General features: G+C 29.3%; 1 protein-coding gene across 2 annotated transcripts in view; it reads left to right on the top strand.

Moving 5' to 3' along the window:
• Positions 1–27,603, top strand: part of LOC123299899 (glutamate receptor ionotropic, kainate 2) — a 288,313-nt gene that overhangs the window by 255,226 nt on the left and 5,484 nt on the right. Inside the window, exons 7-15 of one of the 2 annotated variants that reach the window (XM_044882307.1) lie at positions 5,567–5,587; positions 7,193–7,345; positions 18,719–18,937; positions 19,544–19,974; positions 20,651–20,788; positions 24,641–24,839; positions 25,432–25,663; positions 26,655–26,770; positions 26,849–27,004. In XM_044882307.1, the coding sequence (XP_044738242.1) occupies positions 5,567–5,587; positions 7,193–7,345; positions 18,719–18,937; positions 19,544–19,974; positions 20,651–20,788; positions 24,641–24,839; positions 25,432–25,663; positions 26,655–26,770; positions 26,849–27,004 (1,665 nt within the window). Of the gene's footprint in view, positions 1–5,566; positions 5,588–7,192; positions 7,346–18,718; positions 18,938–19,543; positions 19,975–20,462; positions 20,601–20,650; positions 20,789–24,640; positions 24,840–25,431; positions 25,664–26,654; positions 26,771–26,848; positions 27,005–27,603 lie in introns of both variants that reach the window. The other variant, XM_044882308.1, reaches the window with a different exon arrangement.

Genomic DNA, 27,603 nt, shown 5'->3' with positions numbered 1-27,603 from the left:
CTTAAATATAAAGTACAAGCGCTAGTCAAAGTCGAGTGTACAAGAACAATTTTAGCAGTCGGTACTAGTTTTTTCATAAAAATATATACAATTTCTGTAATTCAAAGGGATTTTTATTATTCTACCTACTCCAATATAAGCCAAAAAGCGAATTGTTTTTCCGAATCAAAAAATTAAACAAACAAAAAATATAGCTTTTCGAAACAAAATCGTGAAAACGAAAAATTGTGGCGAGCTTTCTGAATTTCGTGGAATTAAATTTCGGCTGCACCCCGAAGTCGGCCACCAAATTAGCAACGAGTAGCATATACAATAAGGGTAATTACGATTAAATAATTCATACTGATGAGATGGCTACTTGGTAATCGAAATACATATTTATATAATTCAATAAATTGATCTAGGAAATTGGGGCAAAAATTGAAATTTATTTCAAAGTATACTAGAGTTCACATTTATTATCTTTAATAATATTTATATTTCGCGGAATTGTTTTTATTTAATGGGCTTTACAGAATGTCTTTGAATTTAAACATTATTTTTTCCGAATATTCTATCCTTTTGTTGGCTTTTTTACTTTAACGACATTTTTTATCTTGATGATATGAGACCAGTGATATCTATCTGTCTTTTAAATTCTCTTCTTTGCCGTCAAAATGAGCTTTAGTAGAGACGAAAAGAAGTAACAAAAAAGTGAGAATAGTAGAATTGAGTTGATTGATTGATTTCTTCGCAAAGATACGAGAGGTGGCAACTTTTTCAAGACTTTTATTAAGATGGCTGAATGTTACTTTTTTTTATTGAAAATGTTTAGGGATAAACCTGAGAGGGGTTCAGTCGTCTCAGAATCTTTTTCGGACCATGGGTAGCTGTTATGCCATATAGCCTTCAAATTAAACTTTTTATTTTTCATCGTATTTTAAAATATCGATTTATTAATTTTAATAGTAGTAAATCGTGTTAATATGCACACAAAGCATATAAATATTTTCTCATCGATGTTTGGTTAATCAATCCCGGTAAGTTTCTACCATTACCGAAATCATATTATTCAAATACCAAAAAGAAAGTCGTTTGTTTTTTAATATAACTTTATATAACGCATATGGAAGACAGTTCGTCAGTCTGTCCGTCTCCCAACGTCGTTGTCATTGTTGTCAGTGTATAAGAAAAACAGTATATGCAAAAACAAAAATACAAGAAAAAAAACAATAAAAATACTTTGTATATTTTCATTCCACTCACATTCAATTTAATTGAAAAATTTTATTACTTCTTATTGTTTACGAATGAAAATTTAATAATAACTTTCAAGATGGGCAACAAATTTATTATTAATATTTAATGTTATTTTATTTCATTTTTTTTTAATAATAATACGCTGTATTTTTAATATCAGCGGTCATATATGAACTATATTGCATAGGTAATGATTAATCAAATAAAATAGTAACTTAACTGTTTATTTTATATCTATTTATTTACAGAAAGCAACGGTCACTGTTGTTTATTGTATTTATATTTATAATTTGAAATAGATTTATATTTATAATTTGTAAAGTTGATTATGGGCAGTATTCAGATCTGACATCCTATTTAGACGATTCTAGTGACTAATCAGGTATCAATAACAAAAATTTGATCGAGATCTCTAGGTTCAATGAAGTACTTTTAAACGTGTCCCTAGCCGAAAAACATTTAAAGCCTTCTTCAATAATTCCTTTTTTTTTTAGAAATTCTCTTTTTCACATTTACTTCGAAGAATAACTTTATAAAATAGAAACTGATTAACGGCGTCAAGTGTTTTACATTTTCAGACGAGATGGACTATAGGACGTATGTTAACTTTTGATATTTCGCAAATCAAGGCAGAGATTAGATTTTCGTCTAGATTGATGAAGTTATAAGAAAATTAATCATCAAAGTTGAAAATAAGGTACAAATAATTTCAACCACGAGTCTAAATTGGCGTTCGTACTACCGTTAAGCAAAAAAATTACTGTTATCGAATTAATTTCGTTGAATTTTAAGTTTAAAAAGTGACAAAAAGCAAGGTATATACATGGGACTAAATGGAACATATAAATGGGTATTTCTCCAAAAATATCGACAACTTTACTATATTTTGAAAAGATTTATTTCGGAATAAGTGTCAAATAAAACTATCGGAGTAGGCTACAACTGTCTTTTTCAGAGTTTCTCAAAATTGATGCGAGCACCAATAAGAGGCCCAATCCATTTTTCAGGCCGGCAACTGGTCTATTTAGTCTGATTTTCTTTTTTACACCATTCACTTCACTATACACTTTGATTCATCGATTAAAGTTTATTACTCACTAATACCATACACTTCTTCTTGCTATTGAATTTAAAGTTCAAAGATTAGAAGACCTCTTCCGAGTGCCTTTTCTATACTAAACAAGTATAACTCCCATTTTTACCGGTACTTAAAATAAAGGTATAGGTAAACTTTAAATATGTTATGATATTTATACACCTGAACAAATTTCCATCGCAGCTTAAAATCGTGCTAAATAGTCCGAGTTGCAAATATCGAAATCACATTTAATATTTCTGTTTGGAAGTATAGATGATTCGAACAAATATTCTGAGAAATAATTTTGGTCTGAGTTGGAAATACTGAGACTTATATACTTTTTTTGCCATATTTTCTTTTTATGACTGAAATGTAAATTTAAAATACATTTTGATTTAATTTATTCAATATGTTATCTCACTTCAGATGGCTTACAAAATAACATGAAAGTAAACTATAGTTCTAGGCATGTTCTATATGTAAATATTGTTGAATTGACATACATAATTAGATGTATTGAATGCTTTAATCAAAATATTTAACTTTAGATTATTCCAATATTTACACATGATTGACATAACTATTACTTGCATATATTGAAGTAAAAAAGCTATTCGAATACTAACTACCCTCTTTTAACTTTTAATGATAGCAATAAACCAACTTCAACTTCTACTTTTTATGTTTACCCTCGAACAATATATATAAGAGGACTATGTACAGACGTACTTCATCCGTACCAAAGCAGGAATATATGGATAAAAAAATCCAAATTTTAGGATGGAAAATTATTATTCAAATTAAGATGAGCATTTCCGTGGGCTGTATTATGCACTTAGTTTAAAATAGTACGTTTCTTCATACAATTTGAAACGGTCTTTTTAGAGAAACAAACCACTTTAATTGGAAATTTTGTTTCGAATTGTACCTAGATTCCACAGAAACAATTAATTTTGGATAAAACTTTTCGGTCCGTTTTTGTCTAAACTTAATAGTTTCCAGAAAAATTTTCGAACAAATAATGTTATTTTTTTAATCAATTACAACTTTCAAATTTAAAGTGTCTAATTTAAAATATCTATTACCAGTTATGGAATAGACTGCGGCTTTTATTGCGACTAAAAACTTAGGTCAAGTTTAGTGTCTACGTACGATATGCGCCTAGCCCAACATTTTTTGCTTGAAGCATTTTTATCGATACAATTTATTTTTTGAGTATATATCCAATTCAGGACCCACAGTAATAATATAAATATACATTTGAAAATTGTCAGCTTTTGTGAACTCACAAAACCTCATATTCTGCTTGTCAAACTATGCACATATTAATCAAATAAATTCGGTATATTTGACGAAGTTACAATGTTCGTGTCACGAAATATGAGCGATCAAAGTCCACAAAACCCCATTTTCCCTAAATATCTTACATTCTATGATTCGGAGATCAATGGGGGTTAATATAAAAATTGAAGGTCTTACTAAAAAAGATTATTTATTTTTTTCTTCTTGATTGATACTTTGCAAATTACAGTGGGTGAACATTTTCATACAAAATAAAAACGTCTAGATATGAATTTTTGAATTTCATACTCCAAGAAAAAGTAAAAATGTCAAGTAACCACGTTACCCCTAATTCGTCTTCGTCCAATGTTAATGTGTCCATCTCTTGAAAAAGTTGATAAAGGACAACCTCTGTTTGCCCATCCTGCATCCCTAGTTTCAATAATGTTTGATCAAACTGTTTGATAAAACTAGAGATGCAGGATTTATGTACGATTACTGAACATCACTGTGGCTGTAAGCCCTGAAGGGTTAAAATTTAAAAAGGGTGACTACTAATGAGCGATACCAATATTAAAAACATGATTATAGTTACCTTGGTCTTGACGATTGTATCTTCGTATTGTTCTTCCATAATTATTTCTAATCTTGTCCTTGGTCCTGCAAGAATATGTCGTGGCCTTGCAGAGTTAGGTTTCGGTCTTGGTCTTGCATCTTGGTAAAAATGGTTTTAGTGAATCGAGTGTTGTTTTTTGATCAACCATATTTTGAACTTAACTTTTGATTAAATCTTATTGTTCTATTTCAGAATTTTTGGAGTCTTACTTTTAATAATCATTACAACTTGCCCCAAAAAGTCTTGCAGAGGCTTCGGTCTTGCATAGTTTAATCTTGGTCTTGATCTTGATTCATATAGATAGTGTCTTTGAATTGTTCTTGTCGAAGCGATACTGTATTGGTAAATTTTTTAAAAAAGACCAAGACCAAGACTGCAAGAGTGAGACTAATTTTTTTTCGTCACTAATGGTGACCGATAGCCCAAAAATATCTTGTCAAATGGAAACATTGTTTAAAAAAAATAAACTAAAACACTGTTGATTCTATCTATATCTGTAGTTTGAATGCAACTAGTTATGAAATAGAAAATATAACAAAAGTGATCTCTGACGTACGTGCCCTTATACTATTTATTTTATTCAGGATAGTTATTTTAAGTAGGAAAAAACTTTATAATTGTTCATTGTTCTATGTGTTCCTTCGTATATTGGTAAACAAATGAAGAAAAACAACAACGGAATGAAGTCCTTGAGTTGTTTGTCTACTAATAATTCAAAACTATATTTTTTCATAAAATTGTCGTTTTTTTATTCATACATTTTTTTCTATTCAAATAAAATAATTGTAGATGGAGAACTTTGTTATTACAAACAATAAAGTTTCAATTGTTATTGTCATTTTATCTAAGTAACTTTTTGTTATTGTTGTTGTTATTTAATCCGTTTAATTTATTGTTATTGTTTGTTTGATTAAAATGGTAACAAACTATTTTTACTACAATAAACGTAAAAATATATTTCCTACATACCGAGTATCAGTATAGTATTGAAGGTAAAATGGTATTTTACAATATCGAACACATTCACATTCTATTGAAACAAAATGGATAAAAGGCTTGATTTTTAAATATTAAATTGGGCTAAGTCAAAAGGAATTCTGAAAATCTAAGGGGGGTTGGGTGGATTTGCCCTTTTATTTAAATAAATAAATGACTTCAAAAGTTGGCATTTTTAACATGGTTGCTTTAAAAATATTGGTCTATATCTATACTATAATAATCTCTAGTAAAATAATTTATAAGTCTATAATAATCTTGTATTAACATAATATTTTTTGTTTTTGTTTCATTTTCATTACATCTGGGAACCTGCACCATCAACTGTGAATATTTGATTGGGAATATTTTTACAGGACAATATTACATTTATAAAGGTAAGGTTTTTATATCAGAAAGAAAAGGATACAAAAAAAGCACACAGAAAAAATAAAAAGGTTTTTAATTAAAAATCCACACCAATTAATTTAATTACAAAAATAAAAATGAAAAATATATATATTTTTTTTATGTGTTTCCAAATAGCTTGGAAACATTTTCCTTCTGTCACAACTACGTGATGATTTTGAACAGTGGTGGCGTATACATTTGGTTTTTTAACCCCTGAACTAAAAATAAGAGGGTGTTATACGTTTGATCGCTACGTGTGTGTGTCTGTCTGCCTGTCTGTCTGTGGCATCGTAGCGCCTAAGCGGACCCACCGATTTTAATTTTTATGGTTTTGTTTGAAAAGTTATTTAATGGAGAATGTTCTTATCGATTATCAATCTTATCAATTGCGAATTTAGGGTTCCGTACCCGAAAAAACTAAATATTGGCGATGATACTTCCAAATCGGGTTAGTTTGGAAAGGTCTTTAAGGAAAAGGGCAATTTAATGAAAACTCTTCTTAAATATATTTCAAATGCGTGTTTATTGTTTATTGTACCCCAAAATTTGTCTGGGGTTGTTGAAATTTTGTAAATTTCACTTGTTACTGACATCATTTCGATGACAGTTAATATTTATGTCCTACATTATAAAAGCGATTTATTAAGTTTTAACTAAGTTTTGAATCGCTGAAATAACGAAATAATAAATAACAAGGTTTATACAAAATAGATAACTGTGTTTATTAATAACGTTGCTAGTCCATTTCTTACTTTACCAAGAAGAAAATGTGGCCATAAGTAAACATTAAAGATAATATATACTCTGCTGTAACCTGACATGGGCCTGAACATATTTTATTTTGCCCTAAATCATTTTGGGATATAACACTCGGGATATAACAAAGCTTGCTGAGGGTTTATAAATTCAAACCCCGAACTTATTCAAAAAACAAGATAAGCATTTTCGTTGGGAAGAAGTTAGCTTTACCAAATTTTTTGACATTAAGTAAGATGTAGGATAAGGGAAATCCAAAACGAAAACCAGTAAAGTGCAATATTCTATATAGTGTTCATAGAAGAGTTTTCATTCAACCTTCTAGAAATTGCGAACGCCAAGCTAACTCTTTTTCGCAATGCTTTAATTTTCGTAACCACCTAACTAATTTTTATTGAAGGTACTTCATAGGTAGTATTAGCTTAGTTGGTTAAGGCCTATTAGCTTAGTTGGTTAAGGCCGTCCGCGTTATGCTTAGGGTAGCGGGTTCGATTCCCGCCGTCGCTACGAAATTAATTTAATTAATAGTGTGTTGGGCTGTTGTAGTGCATGGTATATGAACTCAGCCTCTAAAATTGAGGAGCTGGTAAATGATATTATCAGGGGAAAGGTAGTAAAACACACTTACGGTATCACAATGGGCTCTATAGCCTACGTGGACAGCCAATATATCCTAACCTAACCTACTTCATAGGCCGTACCAACTATATTAACATATTTTGACTTCCCTAGGTTTCCAATTCATTATTATTTATAATACGCCACTGATTCTGTGTGTTTTTTTAACAAGATATTTTAATTTTCATAACTCTCTAATATTTATGTTATTTTTCCAGGCTGAAACGGCATTAATGTATGATGCTGTACACTTGTTTGCAAAAGCATTACATGATTTAGATACCAGTCAACAAATTGATATAAAACCTTTAAGTTGTGATACCGTTGATACGTGGCCGCATGGATACAGCTTAATTAACTATATGAAAATAGTAAGTATAAAAATGTTTAGTTTTATTATACCATATGACTACTACATAACATATCAATAATGGAAATATAGCCACTCAATTCGAATAGTTCTGTGACATCAAAATTTTTTAATCAAGAAAATACAGTAAAGCTTATTTATATCGCTGAGTTTGAATATCGCAGAATTTCAATTATACCAATTATAGGACTTTATAAATTGTTTACATCATCAATTATTATATCCAATTTTTTTTTTTTTTTTTTCATAAAACTATTTCAATTGGACATCATAGAAATTATACAAAAATTCTGTTAAAGAGTCGTTTTCGATATTTTTAAGATATTTTGTTCACAACAAAACCAACATTTCCAAGCTTCAAAATATGTAAAATTTACTTTGATATTTTTTTTTAAATCAAATCGTTATTATTGAAAGGCCCCATATTATAAATCAAACGACTACTATTTTGTCCACTTAACGACACATTACTTTACTTAAATAATTTTGTGGATGGATATACAAGTCTGTGGATTATATATTTGGTTTACATTAAAAATTTAATACTATTTTTACAAATAAATTAAGTTTTTATGTTAAATTACATATAAAAAATATCATTAATGCAATTTCGTCTCTTTTTCTCACTATTTGTAATGGTTTAATTAATTTTTATTTTTCAATAATTTTAATAAATGAAAACACCTATAGGCGTTTTGAACGGTATGTAGTATATGTATAATAAATAATATTTGGTTTGGGAAAATCTTATGATATCACATCTAATGCTATGAATATTCGCTCCGTGCGTGAGTTTCGTTTTCATGGTAACGATACACTACTTTAATTATAGAATTGTATGGATGCATATATAATTGTATGGATTGCAGTTAAGACTTACATTGAAAATTTAATATTATTGTCTCACAAATTTAAATAAATAATTATGATAATTTACATTTGAAAAATAATAATAATTTACATTTGATTTCTTATTTTCACAATTTTTAATGCATTAAGTTTAATCAATTCGTGTTTTACAATAATTATTGTCCCTACCATGGCTACGCACACAACGAATAGCTACAAATATAACATCGTAGCCTATGAAACTACAATTTTTTTTAATCGAAAAAACGGCACCTATGTAACAATAATTAAAGCTGTACCCTTAACTGTTAACTAAGTGATTCTGATCTTTGGTAACTCCTAACTACTGTTAATAGAAGGCTTTTTTTTTTTTAAATTACTAATAATAGTTATCTGTTCACACGTTCATAATTTAAAATTACAAATTATGAAATTTTAATTATTCATATTTTAAAATTATGAAATTTGTAATATTCATTAAAAAAAACACAGTTATTCCAAAGTTTTAAAACTTTCACTTCCGTCAACAGTCCTCATGACTAACTGTCTTTTATTTGCCATTTACTATACCAATTGCATTTAATCAATTGAAAAATAGTCATATTTTAAATAAAACTTATGGTTTATTGCAAATTTATTAAGAGGACAACGCTGCTATCGATTTAGTTTTACCATCCACCTACTACTGTACACACAACGAATAGCTTGAACTTAACGAAATTACCTTTAATACTATTTCTGGTGTCGTGTTTGGTCTCTGTATTTTAGATAAAACAAATACATTACAATAAATATGGTGGAAGTGCAAATAATTTACGCAATACAAACAGAAATTTATAGATTTATTATATGCAAAGAGTAGGCAAAATTAACACACGCACTGGGGGACAGAACTCATGAAGTGCGCTCAAACTTGTTTCAGTCTATTTTAACCTAATTTTCTAAACTGAAAACAAAAATTAAAAAAAGAGCCTAGAAAAGTCTAGGATCCAAATACATAATGTCGAGAATGAAGAATAAAATGAGTAAAATCATTTTTCAAATGGTTGTTAATTATCCAGGAAAATTTTTTTCTCTTAAATATTATAATTTTTTTTTCATAACAGAAAAGCATTGAAATACACCGACGAAGTAAAGCTTTGAAGATACAAAAAATTAAATTTTTGATAAATATCTTAATGTTGATAATTTGTTTATAGAATACAGACTATTATTACATTGAAACAGTTTATTATTACATATTAAATTGCATTGTTAAAAATGTCTAAAGATTCCAAAAATGTAAATTTGTTGTATAATTTTATCATACAGACGACTGTAACGCACAAATGGATTTTTTTAGTAAAAATATTTTTAATCTCATTCATCTACTGGAATCAAAATACTTATTTCTCCCATGGCATAGTTAATAAAGGATCTAAAAAAAGGTTTTAAAGAGAACGATTGAGAAGGTAGGTATTTTCTTTCTTAAGGCATCAAATTTCTTAAAGTATATTAGGGGTACTATTTCTGTCTTTTGTATATACCTTATCTCATTCAATAATAATTGGTGAAAATTGTTCACTCAAAAATATTTTATATGTGTTTTGTTATGTTTACCTATTTTCAAATTGATGGGATAGTTAAAAATAGCTCATAATTGATTTGAAATATTTTACTACATTGTTTGTTAATCACAAACAAAGTTTGTATAAGCGTGTTAAAAGAAACTGAAAACTCGAAAGAAGTAGATTCATGCAAAAAGGTTTCATTGGTATAGAACACATTCCCTGTAAGCTTTGAGCAGTGACCAGCAAGTAATAAATGCAAATTCCTAAAAATTGTCATTGATATACCAAAGATCCTAGGTTTTTTTAAAGTCACTTAAAATAAAACGGAATTAATAATCACTAATACCTACTTAACTTTAATGTTTTGTAATTAAATGCTTTCATTCAAAATTTCAGTACAAATTAGTATACACTAAAAGAAATAAGTAGAGTTAGAATTTAAAAAAAGTTTATGTTACTAATTTAAAATAAATTTATGCAATAAAGCGAATAATAATTATAAATACATTATAAATTCAAATAAATTAAATTTTAACACAAGTAGACATTTATACAGGCTATTCTTTGAAACATTTGTAAATAATAAATATTTCTATATAATTTTATTTCTTTGTAAATATATTTCTACCAGCAGCGGATCTGAATAGAGAAATTATAGGTCAGATTGTACAAGTGTATGACCAGATCTAATCATTTTAATCCCGATAAGTTCTTGGATCTCCAGAAGCTGCTTCCCTGGAGGAAAGATCGCCTGTGTAAATTAGAAACTCGAGCTAGCCTATGTAAGCCAGAAAAAATTATGGTCCAGATTTTAAAATAACAATAACGCGGACGTAATTGGTTACGCCTTAATCAACTGAGCTAATAGTACAAAGGCAATTAAAAGCGTATGATCCTTTATTTTATGAGGAATGCTTCTAGATGTTTGAACTTGACCGCAACCTAATTTATAGTCGCCACACACTTTTATCAAAGGTTTGTTTTGTATCAGATTACAAATTCATACTATACACTTTGTATAAATATAAATTTGTATACATTTCCAGTAAAGTAAATACTCGCCTCCTCTGTTTGCTGTATTTAGTGTAGTATGTATATGTTGTAAGTTATGTTTTTTATACTCCAGTATCGTACATTTTTATGCCACCCGTCCGACTCGACTCTCTGTTTTTAAACCCGTTTAATAATTTTAAAATGTATACATCATATTTTTAAGTGTATTTTAAATGAATTTGTTTTTATATGTTTTTTAATAGTTAATAACTTTTTAGCTGACACTATAAAAAATGTATAGTATTTTATATATGTATGTATAAAGGAAGGCTGTCAAGGTTTGTCATACTTTCGACTAATGTCCATAATTTTTGTTTAAGATAATAATAATTAAGGGTATTGATTACTGATGAGCACGTGACTTGTTACGGAACGGTTGGATATATTTTTTGCTCCGTTTATGTAGTCATATTTGCTTCGCTCGACATATATCGTTTTAACAGTATTTTGGCCCGACGTGTGATAGTCAGTTAACATAACCCCGATAAAACGGTTTTTTTTACGTTGGTCGGTATAAACCTATATTTATTAAAGCAAAAACCAGTCATGTGATCATCAGTAATCAATACCCTGTTAAATTGCGCTCCAAAACAACGCATTTGCCGGACAATTAATTTTCCGGACAAAAATGCTTAATATTTAGACCCCACAAAATTTCATATACAATTAGTAATTATTATGTAATTATATCCATACACGATTAAAAAGACATGTACATTAAGCTGTGAAGCTAGTAGACTCAAAACGAAGCCTATTGAAAAAATTATTAGGCACATGTGACAAGCGATAGCTTAAAAAAAACTACGAAAACTACAGTCGTTGAATAAATAGGAGGATATCAAGAAACCATAGTAATTTGCAAAACTGTCTAATAAAAAATAATCCTTTTTTAACGGTCTAGTCATTCTACAGATCACTGCTGTTTTTTAAGTTTTAAGCTTGCTTATGTCTACATTCATAAGACTTTCAAATGATTACTTATTCGTTCCGTTTCACTGACCAACACGAATTGGAATCTATTAAAAAACTGTTTGCTAACTTTGTTGAATATTTATTGCCAAACACATATATTGCTAAGAATCTCTAACTTGCTGATGGCAAGAACTAATCTAATAACCTTTAAAAAATATAAATAAATAAATTTCACCCATCATCCACACTCTCGGGGAGTATCCTCGCTCAATATACAGGTCAAAGTTACCCGTCAAAGTGAAACAGTAACTACCACACACTCTTATGTTTATAACTAAACTTCAAATAATCACGAGAATGTGATAAAGCTCGCCTCTACTCGTCTGGGTACCTCATGTTGCCTTTTACTCGGATACAAAAGATCGCATTTTTAGCGAATTCGGATAGTACGATGCCAAGAGAACGTGAGATACCTCAAATATACTTTACTCATTCTCGTTCCTCGCATATACGGGGGTTTCATATATGCGAATTCAACTAAAAAAATTACTACGGGCCTACTAAGACAGAAGACCGAGCTAGACAATTCTCCCCCGTATATACCATTTAAAATACTTACAAAGGTACTACATAGGTGATATATCTTTTTAGAATTCATTCATTTAATTATGTATAAAGGGTTCGTCTATCTACCTTAGAAGTGTACCATTTTTTAATTACTATTAAACAAATTTATCATTTAACATAATTAAAATGAGTAGAAGAAAATCGTTGAAAGTCAACGGAATGACAAAATACTTTATTATGTTATTATCATTACATTCTACAATCCCTTAAATTACATTTAAGGATAAATATTTGAAGCGCCGTGTAAATTTACTTGAATAGAAATGAACAAATTGGCAGATATTGTTTTTTGGCAGATCTTGTTTTTTGGCATTTCTTAGGATCATGGGAGAATCTAGTTTTTTATTGTAGGTACTATCCGGTACTGATTTCACAGGAATAAAGCGCCAGAAAACTGCCTACAATCTGTTAGTTTGTTTCCGAGTCGATTCTGTATAATCCTGTGACCTACAAGATTGTTAAAATAAATCGTATAAATTTAGAATATTTATTACTACAATGAATAAAATAATAATCCTAAAAATGAAATAGAAAAGAATGTTAAAAATTTAAATAAAATATTAATATCATAAAAATTATAAGGACAAATACGAAAATAAATTTCCAAATAAAGCCACACTGCTACGCATACTTTAATAGTATAAAACGTATTATATAATATTTCAATTTATAATGTGCGTGCTACGTACCATAATATTAAGCGGCAAAAAATACAAATTGGAAAATATATAAAATCATAACAAATAAAAACACAGCAGTGCCATGAAAAACATAAAAAAGTGTTTTTTAAATTTTAAATTTGTAGAGCATATTGTGTGTAATATTATACGCCAACACTTTGTACGGTTTTGTTCAATAAAATTGAAACACGTCAAAAAAATTTGATGTTAATAAAATATATGACATTAATTTAGTTATTGCCAATAATTTTATGCCGTGTAAAAAAAATATGTAAAATAAAAACAATAAATATGGATAATGAAGAAAGTGGAATTTTTTACAAAAAATTTATGTTGAATAGTTTTATATGAGTAACATATTTTGTACTTACTTCTTTTTTTTTTTACCCGACTTTCAAGGGGTATATTTATATCTTTCGCGCGTATCTTGTGTGTTTGCATGTATAAATGAATGTATATTTGTAAATTTCGTTATTACTTCGTATCTTCCAAACGGCTTAATGGATTTCAACATTTAATACATCATTATATTTGTCTCAAAAACCCAAGTGTTTTAGATAGGTGTTTGAAAAAAAAAAAACAAAACAAAACGGAGGATATTTTGAACGAAATAATAATAACTATCGAACAACATATCAAATTAAAGGACATTAAAATGGGATTACAAGAATATATATAAGTTATATGTTTAAATTTAGTTAGGAATTATAAAAAGTCTAAAATAAAATAAATAATCAAAACCCGAAAACCCCTTTATTTAACGCGACTGCGTTAAATAAAATCATGTTAAATAAAATTTAACTTTATTTCGAGTCGATGGGTGACAATCTCATCTTTCTAACATGTATAAAACAGAAACTCGTTATTTTTGGTCAGTTTTCCGTGCGGTCTCTTAAGAATCAATCACTTAAAATACAGCTGGGTCTCAAACTTTTACGGGATGCTGTTGAGCAAGCTTTACACGATAAATAAAAATTAATACACATTCAAAATCTGATAGAATCATACTTACCCCACTTGAGGGATGCAAATTCGAAAACTTGAGGACTTGAAGTAAAATAAGTACGAACATTTTTTATTAATTTTGTCCCCAATTGTATGATAAAATCGGTCATTATGATTTATTTGTTTAAAAAAATAGTTTACACATTATCCTATCGCATTTTGTTAAAATATTCCCGCTCAGGACCCACAATAAATCTAGCTAAATATTTTTATTGTGGGTTCTGAAGGGGATATATTTTAACAAAATACATAATACAGCTGACAGAAATCCTCATTTTAATTTAAAGTATATCCTACCGGGTTATTCACCGGCAACCTGCACTTCCACCTTCATTAGCATTTTTAAACGGAAATTTTACCGGGTCTAAAATGTCGAATTCATATGAGTTACCAACAAAGATAATGACTATATTTAAAATATTTATAAAAAATATTTCTGATAATAAAAAAACCTTTCGTTTGTTCACTTTTCTTTGGAAATATTCCATGTAAAACATCTTAGATAAACATTTTACCAAGATGTTTTTAAATGATAATTTAAATCGCGGTGTTAGTTTAATTTTCCTAGAAAATAAGATAATTTTCCTTTCCCTATAATCTTAATAATGTTTGAGCTGCTTTTCATCTAAGAGGTTTAAATAATCCCTCGTTGATACAAAGACATTAACATTCATAGCATAAATTTGTATGTGTGAGTTTCATTAACAAAGTGAACAAATATTAATCAAATTTTTTTTACTCGAATTGTACTTTATAGTTAGAAATTTTTCAGAAAATAAAAATAAAATGAGGGTAATATACCTAGGAAAAACTGACTTTCATAAAAGAACAGATATCCCAAGTGTTGAAAAATGGTATATTATTATTTACAATGACAAATTGTATAAACAAAAATCAGATTTTCACCTGTAGTAGGTACTCTATATTACTACATAACATACAAATGTACACATTAGTAAAGGTGTTTATAAGTTATCTACTTCTATAATATAGTATGTCGAAATCTTGCACATGCGATTATAAAGTATTAAAGGTATAAAATACTTTTTTATTCTCTTCAAGTAATTCTATTTTTTATTTTGTTAATATCATAAATTTTGTCAAAAATATGCACTTTTTTGTCTCTGAAATGTCAAAATTCATATTTTTTAAATATACCAGGAAATATAATAGGGAATATTCATGTATTTTTTGTATATTTTTAATTCATTGCTTGCACCGTTATAACATAGTAAAAAATATAAATATTGTTTAAAATACAGTAATTAAATGTAAAAAAATATATAAAATAGAGAAAAATTTTGAGATGTTTAAACGCAGTCCTTTTGACTCCTCCTCTGTTGATGTCGTATTAATATGTAACCAGTCAGTTTGTGACCGTTCAATGTGCTGTTACCCACATATGTAGTAATTATAGTATATATCCATGGTAATATCATACAAGATATAAGTAATTGATGCCATACAGTATGTCAACAAGTCTGACAAGCCATATTATGATATCACAGAGATTTATACAAGACGTTAAAAGTGAGTTTGAGTTGGTATTTGTTTGAAACATTTTAAATATCATTGTTTTCTCACGAGGTCGCTAATTAAGGCTAAATTTTTCTAATCCTTTTCCCAAAAGTATAAAAGATAATTGAAAATAGTTAATAGCTTCAACTAGCGAGTCGCTTAAGAAATTTTCGATAATAAAAAATTTTTTTTTGAAAATCCTTTGAAAAATGTTCGAAGACTAAAAAATATCGATCAAAACCACTGTAAATGGGTTCGTTTTAAGACTTTTATTAGTTTATAAAAATAATGCAGACGCTGATTTTTGACTGAAAGACTTTTTCTATGCAAGGTTAGACATAATTGAACAACTAACTCAATCAATTGTTTTCAATTAAAGAGAATGGAAAAACAATCAAAAATAAAAATTTGATCATAAGAAAAAATTACACTTCGTGCTTAGAGCTCGTATAGCCCAATTAAATAAGGCGCCTGGCATGAATGCAAGAGATCCGGGTTTGATTCCTGGTGCGAGTGTTTTTTTTTACATTAACTTTAGGTTTTTAATTAAGCTTACACGGCAAAGTTATTTGTGTTTTTTAAGGACTTTGACGTTTAAAAATTGTATGCAAGAAAGTAAACAAAAAATATGAACAAGAAGGTTTGTTTTCACTTGTGTTAGTATGAGTTAGTTTTATAATTAACAGATGTTATTTTAATTTTCCAAATAGAAATTCAATTTCATTACTAGCGCGCATCTATTATTAGTAAATCGCTCTCATGTGTAAGACGTACTTCTTCCTCTTCTCAGTTAAAAAAAAACAATATCTGAAATTCTGCCGTCTAAAAATAAAGTGTCGAAACGTTGCCTGTTCTCGTACCATAATTATGTCTTTGCCATTAAAAATATGATGAACTTCATAGCCTTCCGTTTGTTATTCGGGATTCGCCTTTCTCCATTTTCAAATTCTGATTGCTCTATTTATTCCTCTTTCAATCTCCATTTTTCGTTTGATTCCTCTAATTAACCGATCAGTTTCAATAGATTATGCAAATATTGGTCCTGCCAGCTATAACAACATTTAATTTTCAATTTTTTAATTACAAGAAGAGATTTTAATAGTAATTACTTTATTCACAAATAAGTTCTATATTACGAATGATAAACTGTCTAAACTATCCTTAATGTAAAAATATAATTTATACTGATCCGGTTATGAACGCCATTTGCCTTGTATAGCTGTATTTTAGGGATAGTCAGTGTAGTAAATACCATTGGGTAATATAAATTTTAAAATCATCTATCATCACGACACATCCACAAAACAGGAACATGGAAAAAATACACAGAAATATTATAGACCGGTCCTTAGCCCGAAAAGATGCAACTCACATCAAAATTAGAGGTACACTTAAAAAAATAATAATATAAAATTATCACAAAATCAAATCATTTAGTGAGTTTGAAAAATTCGTTTATCAACCGTAATTTATATCTGTTAGTTGGATAAAAATTTGGTATCACTTGTGAAATGGGAGTGTCCAAACTCTCAATAACTAACCAGAATTGTTTTAGGGCTTTGTTTTTAACAGTTATCCATTTAAGCAATTCAGAGTCACGTATAGGACCGATTCAGACTCACGCATATCACGGTTCAGAATCTTATTATTAGCCTAGTGGGCCTAGTGGATTAAAAAAACTAACTTTGCAGGTAAAGTTTTGCAATGCAAGGTAACATACGATTTTTCGAGTCGGTGATTCTTGAGGACGCTTTTATATTCCTCTTCTTGAATCGCCATTTTACGTTTCGTTCATTTCGAATATCGTGGTATTTATTTCAATAACTATTTCTCAACTTAAAGTCAACAAATATTCTTTCTTATATAAATTTTTATTCGTTATATATCAAAAACGTGAATGAAAATTATTGGAGTAGAAATGATTTATGAAAGACTCCAAACAATTGATATGAGTTGCATCAGAATCAAGAGTCCGACCCACTTTTTGGTTAAAGGTCGGTCTATAATATTCATCTAACAAAATAGTAAAGAGAGTGGTAGCTCGGGAGAATAAGTCATATTTAGTGTGTGCGGGTGGAAAATTGCTAAAGGGTTTGAGGTAATATATATTTTTGTTGATATTATATCATTGTAGTTGCTATTACACACATACAGACTACTTGTTTTTAAATCCTTGAGGAATTTTTGTGTTGAAATAATATAACATAGATAATATTTCCGAGTATATGAAAAAAAACCGACATGGTTTTATTTACAAAAAAAAAGTCTATTGTCAAGGAATGAGAATACAGGGTCAACTCCAAATAACATCTAACTATCAGTTTTGAAACATAAGGTGAGTCAAAAATTGCTGATACTATCAAAAAACAACATCCATTTTTGACAAATCATTTCTATGCGTTTCTGAGAAATCTTGTTCAACCTTCATCAAAAAGGGGATAGTTTTTGCCTATTCTCTATCTCTTCATTAAAGCCATATCTTCTCCTTTTTTGAGGTTTTCGATCGCATACTTTAAATTTGAAGATCATCTCTGCCCCGTCAGAATTTTGTTAAACTTACGAACAAATAAAAGTTGCTTAGAATCAAATCTGAAGTGTAAGGTAGATCCGGAAACAATTACAATTCTAAATAATGACGTTATAATTTTTTCAGTCGACCGTTGGTTGCACTCTTGAAGAACACTACGATGGCATTTGTAGGATAAACACAGACTTGTACAAGTATATTCTTATTTTATACAACGACAGTTTAATGAAAGAAATTTTCCATTATTGCAATTAGTCAACTGTCATTTTTTAGATTCAAGACTACATACTTCTAGTTCTAGATGGAGTAAAGCGAGCTTTGAGTCACTCCTGATACACAATAAATTGTTCACTATACAACATCCTTCTTTAGACAAACTTAAATCATAACATGAAGAAAAAAAAAATTTTTTTAAATGAACATACGAAAAAGCTTTTCCTCTACTTGATAGCAGTAAAAAGTCTAAATCACAATAGACACAATAATCCAACCATACTGCTAAAATAGAAGAAAAACAAATATAATTACGAAATTGGCTTTAGATTGTTCATTCAAGAATATAAAAAAAGCTTTTTTTTTTTCAAATTTTACACAAAATTGATGCAAAACATTGGATACGAATTCTATATATGACTTTTTTTTCTTTTTTGCAGGTGGAAATGAAAGGTTTGACTGGTGTTATCAAATTTGATCATCAAGGATTTCGTAGTGATTTTGTTTTGGATATTGTTGAATTAAACAAGGATGGTCTGAAAAAAATTGGTACATGGAATTCAACAGAAGGTGTCAATTTTACACGATCATATGGTGAAGCTTATACACAAATTGTGGAAATTTTACAAAATAAAACTTTTGTAGTAACAACCATCTTGGTAAATACATTTTTCTTAAATTTAGGTTGTAGAGTTTTTATTTCCTGCATCAGTGGCTTCTATTATTTTTATACCCTCTATATATATGAAATACGCATCAAGGTATACTAATTTTAGGCCCATGTTTGTACGCTTAAAAATATTGATGAAACGAAAAAAATTTTGATATATGTGCTCTTAAAATCACCAAATTAGTCCATTTCCGATTGTCTGTCCGTCGACACGGTAACTCAAAAACGAAAAAGATATTATTGTAGTTTGAGTTCATAAATATAAGCCAATTGTTTCTTGGGTCCATATAACCCATCTTGTATACCGTTAGAGATAAAACAAAAATTTTAATGTAAAATGTTCTTAAAAAACAAAGAACTTTTGTTTGAAATCTCTTTCTATATGCACAATTTTCCTTACAACAAAGAATAGCTCATTCACCCATTGGTTGCTTCAAAATTTGCATATCGTCGTGTAATCATTTATCAGCCTTTAGTGTTGCACATAAATTTTAGTGAATTTTACGCATTCGGCGTTCAACTTTTTATATCGTACGTCTATTTACTAATTATTTTCTACCAGAATAAAATTAAATAAATTTTTTTTTCCTCTTAGAGTTCACCATACTGCATGCGAAAAGATTCCAGTGAAAAGCTAACAGGGAATGATCAATTTGAAGGCTATGCAATTGATTTGATTCATGAAATTTCACGTATATTAGGTTTCAATTATACGATACGTTTAGCACCAGATGGTCGTTATGGTTCATTAAATCGTGAAACTAAGGAATGGGATGGTATGATAAAAGAATTGTTAGATCAAAAAGCTGATTTAGCTATTGCAGATTTAACGATAACATATGATCGTGAACAAGCTGTAGATTTTACAATGCCATTTATGAATCTGGGAATTAGTATATTATATCGAAAACCAATTAAACAACCACCAAATTTATTTTCCTTCTTATCACCATTATCGTTGGATGTTTGGATTTATATGGTCACAGCATATTTGGGTGTTTCTGTTTTATTATTCATTTTAGCCAGGTAACTAATAATGATAATTATCATTTTTAAAATCTAATAAAACTGTGTGTTATTATGAAATTAATTCAAACTTGGTTTTTATGAAACAAAAATACAGAAAATAGTCCAGTCGACAAGGTCGAATTGATGAAATATAGAAATACTGGTCGTAAAAATACTTGTGACTTTCGCACAGATTCAAAATTTTCACGGATTATTCGATTTTTGACAAAGTTTCGTTCAGCGCTTGAGGTCACAAACTTGGATTATTCATTCGACCAATATCATAAATAAATCTGCAAAAAATCGTTACTACCGAATTTAATGCAGACTATCCCGTACTTTTGAACGACATTGTTACTGTATTATTAATAATTTATGAAATATTGGCAAAAACAAAATATTTTAAACAATATGAACTTGTTGGCTATACTAGGTAATCACAGTTTTATTAGTTAAATTTCTTTTCATTCAAATAATAATATTACATTCTTAAAACAAAAATAAAGATTTACTCCATACGAATGGCATAATCCACATCCATGCAATCCAGATCCAGATCATTTAGAAAATCAGTTTACATTATTAAATTGTATGTGGTTTGCGATTGGATCTTTAATGCAACAAGGATGTGATTTTTTACCAAAGTAAGTAAAATTTATTAGTTATTTCAAAAAATGTTCATTTTATTTTCTAGATTCAGCCCATACGAATGGGATAATCCACACCCATGTAACGATGAACCAGACGTATTAGAAAATCAATTCAGTTTACTCAACTCATTATGGTTTACAATTGGTTCCCTCATGCAACAAGGTTCAAATATTGCCCCTAAGTAAGTGTCACCATAAAAAATGTGGAAAAGTCTAAAACATTTTAAACAACATAAAAAGATAGTAAATAGGTATCATATAAATATTTTTTTGTATTTTTGGCTAACCATATTGTTAGAAAATTAGAAAATATTAGGAGAGTCTTAATCATAACCAGCAAATAGGAATCGTATGAATCGAATATGAGAACAATTAGTAAAACTAAAATTAGTAAAAACAAAAATTTCTACCCCTTACCAACTAAGCTCTCTAATGGTCGTACAAACGTTACAAACTGTTGGCAGACATTTCTACCCTTCTCTCTTCTTCCAAACGCCCGAGAAACTATAACATGGTTTGATTATTATTAGTCCAGAAGAGAAGGAAGGATGTGTTTCCCAGCATTACCTAATATTTGCGCGGTCGTTAGGACACTTATTCGGCAAGGATCAGAAACGTTTTTCAATTTTCACTAATTTTATTTCTGCCTTTCCCTCTTTCTCCCTATCTCGAAAATGGTCAAGATTTAAGAAGATTAGTTAGTCGTCAGTTGTGTTACATACTCAATGAATACACACACGTTTATAGCACAGTCCGTTCAAAGAAGTAAGTTTAGTATATTTCGAACTTGAAGTATTTGTAACATATTTGATCCGTTAAAACTGTTTTCGATTTATCTACTTTTTTAAAGTGACTTGATGAGTGAGTGCTAAAATACTTTTAAATAGATCAATAATAATTAAATACCCATCGAATTTTTTTTAAACTTTTGTTAGAATAGGTTTGAGCTTTCTAAAATATAACAAATTTTTTCCTGTTCCTTAGCTCCCACGGGTTAGTTAAAGGGTCCTATAAGGATTAAAATCAAGGTATCAATTAAAAGTATCGGGTTTGGTATTCAATCAAGTGCAATGAAGGTCATACTTTATAGAATTCTTCTTATTTTTTATGTGTGTAATCGAAAAACTGCACTCTGGTTAATGAAACAGTCATTATATAAGAAAACGTACATTACGATAACTTGCACGGAAATAAAAATTAGCCCCTTTCAACATTAAAGCTTTCAACTTTTTTTCTATTGTTAAGTAGTACCAAAGTATATAATATTATAAAAAGGCAATTTTGATATAATTGTATTTAATAAGATAAGAAATTATCCAGAATAATCACTCTCCATTAAATAATGATGCAACATTTATTTTACGAAATAATATAATAGAATAAAATGTCGGAAGACATCATAAATTTTATATTAAATAACAAAAGACAAATTAAATATAAATCGTTAAATGTAGTACTTTTTTTTTTGTATTTTAGTGACATAAATCTGAAGTTACAGTAAAAAATTATTTATTTTAACACAATAAGAATTATTCTTTTTGTGAATCAATATAGAGTTTTTTTAGACCGTGAGCCAATAATGATGCGAATGTTCTTTGATTCTTTTTATATGCTTTTTGGACGATTAATAAAGATAAGTTTGTTAATAAAGAAAAATTAAGTTTAAATCGGACCTTAAGTGTCGATTTTATGTATTAAGTCGATGTTTTTTGACGTTATCTATTTATAACAGGAATCTATTAGCAACATAATAGAGACAATGATTAGGATTTTTACAATGTTCGAATGATCTGGAAATTTTTTCAATAATTGCATTTCAATTTTAACCCTATCGAAAGTTGCGTTTTGTTTCTACGTATTATGTTATCCTTGTTTTTTTACATAAAATCCAGAGTAAAATATAGGAAGATGTCCTGTAATGATTCCCCTAAGAAAGCCAAACTACTCGAAATATGTGTAACGTCGAAATATTTTCAGTTTCTTAATTCAAGTGTTACAATAATATCGGTATGTCACTTTCTTTTGATGTGTTCAAATTTTTAGAACTATTCAATATTTCTCAAAAGAGATCGTTTTACTGACCTAAGAATTGGTAGGTAAAATGTGCCCATTGTATTTTTTACCAAATAGCTCACATGAAATATCAATTGTTCATTTACATTGCATCAACGATTAGTATGAAAACAAAAATCACTGGTAAAAGCATATAAATAAACACATTCAAGTACCGCCCCACGTGATGGGGAATCATTTTACCTATTATAACTTTACACACAAAATAGGGATCATTTTTCCCTTAACGACATATTTGAATATCGTCATAAAAACTGGCCTTGAAATTTATTACACGCCTATCAAAATGTGTTATATTAAAAGTCAAGAGTAAAACAACAAGCTGGCGCAAGCTTACACAAGAAAATAAATTTTACGTTCAAGTTTGTCTTGTCATAGATCAAAAGCAGTAAAATTAATATTTTTGGTACGAAACACAAAATAGCTTATACATCGACATTAATCTTTGTTGAACGATTAATTTGATAACGTGAAAGCCATCTATCAATAAATATACTAGATGGCTTTAATAGTTTACTTAAAACAAAAACTCATCAATTAACCCTAAGGGATAAATTAACCCTAAGGGATCATTATAGAGTAGTTTCCCCCAATCGAAAAACGAAAAATGAAACACAAGATTTTTTTAAATTCGACTCTTTAACTACAGTTACCAATCCGCCAAATGGAAGACAAATCAGAAATAGAATCATAGAAATTTTGTTTTATTATGGGCTTGCAATCTATTATCATTTGTCTCACTTTAGTTCATTAAATATAAATAGTATGATAGATTATAAAGTAGTGTTGTTTATCCTTGTTGCATGTTTGAACTCATTTTGTTTTATATATACCAATTCTTTTCCATTAAAAGAAAAATAAATCAGTCGTCTGAATATACTAAAATTATGGTGTGAACACAATCATATGACCCCTATATACAGACTAGAAAGTCACATATCTCTCCTCAACACTCCAAAAGCTAAGGGTAATAGAGTACATAAACCAAGGCCCTTCGCCATCTTTTTCCCCTACTCCAGACTTTCTTGCAACATATTTAAGAATACGCTCGATCAAATTACCTTTCAAAATAAAACAAAAAATTATAATCGGTTCATCCGTCTAGAAAATAGGATCCCAGATACAGACACACAGATAGACACGTTAAACTTATAACACCCCTCTTTTTCGTCGGAGGTTAAAAACCCATTTTATCACATACAATTGTTATTGAAAACTGGAATAAATTTTAGCTTTGTTGCTTCAAAATTTCGCTGTGACGAAGGAGATTCTAGGCCATAATTTCTACCCTCTGTCTCTAGTGCTTCAGTTTCTAGAATGTATAAGTTGTTCTATAATTACCGAATTTGGACAATACAGTGATATAAATTACAAAACTTCATACAGAAACGTACTTCGATCTTTTTTCTATGTCTCTGTTCTGCACTTCACTATTTTATCACTCATAGATATTAATGATAAGAAAAACATAGAAGAGATCTGTATAGCAGAGAATGCAAAAAAATATTGGGTAAATCTCGTCAAGAGAATATAGGATTGGAAATGTTTTGTGCTAATTTTGTTTCCTTCGTAACACATAATTCCAATGTGTCCCTTAAAGCGCAATTCCTGAGGCAACATGTAGCGGCATTGAAGTCCTTGCCGCATGCTAAAAGTTGAACAGTTTCGTCGTCTATCCAACAATGAACGGATCGGTGCGGCTTGTTGCATGCAACATGGAAACTGGACAAATTTAATTAAATTTTGTCCTACGTTGTCGCTCGCCTACAATAAGCAACACTTGACAACAAATATCGAGCTACATGTCGCCCAGTTTTCGCCTTTAGAGAACATCGTATATTTTAAATGACATTGTAATCTGTATATAGCGGTTACAAAAAAAGCTTACAGTCAAATTTATTATCGCCTACAATGGACCTCATAAAGTGTAATGTTAGTAATTAATTTTTCTCTAATTTTAGAGCTGTTTCAACACGAATGGTAGCTGGAATGTGGTGGTTTTTTACATTAATTATGATTTCATCATATACAGCTAATTTGGCTGCTTTTTTGACGGTAGAACGTATGGATTCACCGATTGAAAGTGCTGAAGATTTAGCTAAACAAACTAAGATAAAATATGGCGCTTTACGAGGTGGTTCAACTGCAGCATTCTTTCGAGTAAGTATTGTTTTTCTCATAACAACTACTATATGAATCAGAGGCGAATAAGGAAATACAAGCGTCCCGTAGGCACTTTCAAAAATAAAATATCGCTCAGCCCCCACGGTCGGGACTGTTGAAAATCTAGACTGACTCAAATTTTCCCAATAACTACCCGACTGTTAAAGTCGCTATGTAAACTACTGGACTTGTTTCTTTGTTTTCAGATTTTACTTAACACAGTCGGATTTTTGATTTTTTAATTATTTATTTTTTACTGTACATCTAACTAAAAATATCAATGCTTGAACATGGAAATCCATAATACCTCTCTGGTAAACTTGTCTGACTGTATGCTGACAGATGATTATGTCTTATCATTAATTATGAAAAAGACTAAATGAATTTATAGTACAGTGAAAGAAGAAAGGAAACTCGACTAATAAAGCAAAACGAAATAAAACGCTCACTAGAATGAACGCTCACTTGTGCTAAAATCTGCTAGAATGTGCTTCTAGGCGTCAAATAACATTCGTGAATTTAACTACTGAAGTACAGCCAATAAATGTACCAAATATCAAGCACATAAAATTAATTGAATTTTTTTTAGGATTCAAATTTCTCAACATATCAACGAATGTGGTCTTTCATGGAATCGGCACGACCGTCTGTATTTACATCAAGCAATGGAGAAGGCGTTGAACGTGTTGTTAAAGGCTCCGGCAGCTATGCATTTCTAATGGAATCCACATCAATTGAATATGTTGTAGAACGAAATTGTGATCTTACGCAAGTTGGAGCTTTATTGGATTCAAAAGGATATGGAATAGCAATGCCTCCAAGTAATTATTTAGCAATAGGTTCTTAATTTTGCAAAAGTCTGTGACCACAATTACTCAATCAATTTTTTATATTCAAAGATAAGACCTGCCATATTTTGGTTATGAGATGGACATTTTGAATTGGTATTACATCCATAAGGCAAGCGGTGTAATAAGATTACACCAGACAAAATTACAAAAGATGGCTTTTTATACTATTTTTTCATTTGTGTGGGAAGAAATTTGGATATTTCAAGAAAATCTTGTCTTTCAAGATCATTAGTCAATATATTCAGTAATAATAATTTATTTAAAAGAAAAATATGCGTGTCTTGTACGCACGTAAAAAGTTGTACTTCTTCTATACTAGCAAATAATAATATTAACAAATAGTGTTCATAGCCACTTAATCTATCATCTATCTATCCTTATCTATTGTGAGGAACATTTCGTTTTTTGACCAGCTTCATGGCGCTAAAAAATTGTAACTATAACGCTAAAAGAAGTATAACAAAAATTTCCATTAAAATACTTGATTGCAATCTATTTTTTAATTCCCGACATAAAAAGAGGGGTGTTTTAAGTTTGACGTGTGTATCTGTGTGTTTGTCGGTGTCATCGGAGCTCCTAAAGGATTTACACTTGCCAGGTGTTAGCAAATCGAACACATGAACAAATTTTTGAATAATAAGAACATTTTTTAATGGCATCTGGATAAACCGGACTCCTTATCGCAAAGAGAGCGTAATTTGTAAAGCCATCCTTTGGCATCTGTAATATCTATACTAATGCAATAAGGTGCAAACTAGATAGACAAATCCAATTTGGCAAACCTGATTCTTGATGTATTAAAATACTTTCGATTTTATTTAATTTTACAAAGTTAAGTTTTAGACTTTTGACCACATGTCTACGACCACATGTCTACTTTTTGACGTATTCTCATGTTTCCAGACTTTTGTCTCTATACAAATTTCGATTAAAATACTAAAGTATTGTATGATTTAAACAGACTCTCCGTTCCGCACTGCAATAAGTGGAGCTGTACTAAAATTACAAGAAGAAGGAAAATTACATATTTTGAAAACCAGGTGGTGGAAAGAGAAACGTGGCGGAGGGACTTGCCGGGTAAATTTTAACAAAATTTAATATTACGTGTTTAGAAACTTTGTTAATATTAATTTCATTTCTTTTTTGTTATAACAGGATGACGCAACAAAAAGTAGTAGTGCAGCAAATGAATTGGGTTTAGCAAATGTTGGTGGTGTATTTGTTGTATTAATGGGTGGCATGGGAGTGGCATGTGTTATGGCCGTTTGTGAATTTGTATGGAAATCACGAAAAGTTGCCGTTGAGGAAAGGGTGAGCTCCATTCTTAACGACACGTAGCTATAAGTTAAACGTGTAGTCTTAAAGACTACACGTATTATTAAACGTTCAGAATAATATAAACGGAGAAAATTGTAAATAAATAATAATTTTTTTTTAATATCGTAAAAAGTTTAAAACCTAACTTTAAAAAGAATTATAAAATTGTTAATATAAAAATGAAATGTTTTCTAACTGTATGATCGAAGGCTGAATATGGACACGAAGAATTTCCTTCTTAAAAAAAAGAAAAATTAACTTTAAAAATATTTTATTAATCGTGAATTAAATGAATAAGTATAATAATTATTAAATAAAACTACAAAAAATATTTATTTTGCAATAACGACGCAAAAAATTGTTTTAAAAATCGAAAAAATATAATAATATTTAATATTTATGTAAATAGTACTGAATAAACGAATTTATTATAAACAAAGATTACTCGCAGATAAAACTTAAAAAAAATAATTAGTACGAGGCACAGTAGTGTGTATGTGTAAGAAAAATTATTCGGGTGAAATTTTTCCAACAAAGGTAATTCAGGCTTCATTTTACGCACCACACGTACGAAAGCGTTTTAAATATTCTTA

Source organism: Chrysoperla carnea, chromosome 5 (genome assembly GCF_905475395.1).
Source record: "Chrysoperla carnea chromosome 5, inChrCarn1.1, whole genome shotgun sequence".
NCBI lineage: Eukaryota > Metazoa > Arthropoda > Insecta > Neuroptera > Chrysopidae > Chrysoperla > Chrysoperla carnea.
Note: the sequence above shows the minus strand (reverse complement) of the source record. Positions and strands in the feature narration are given on the sequence as shown.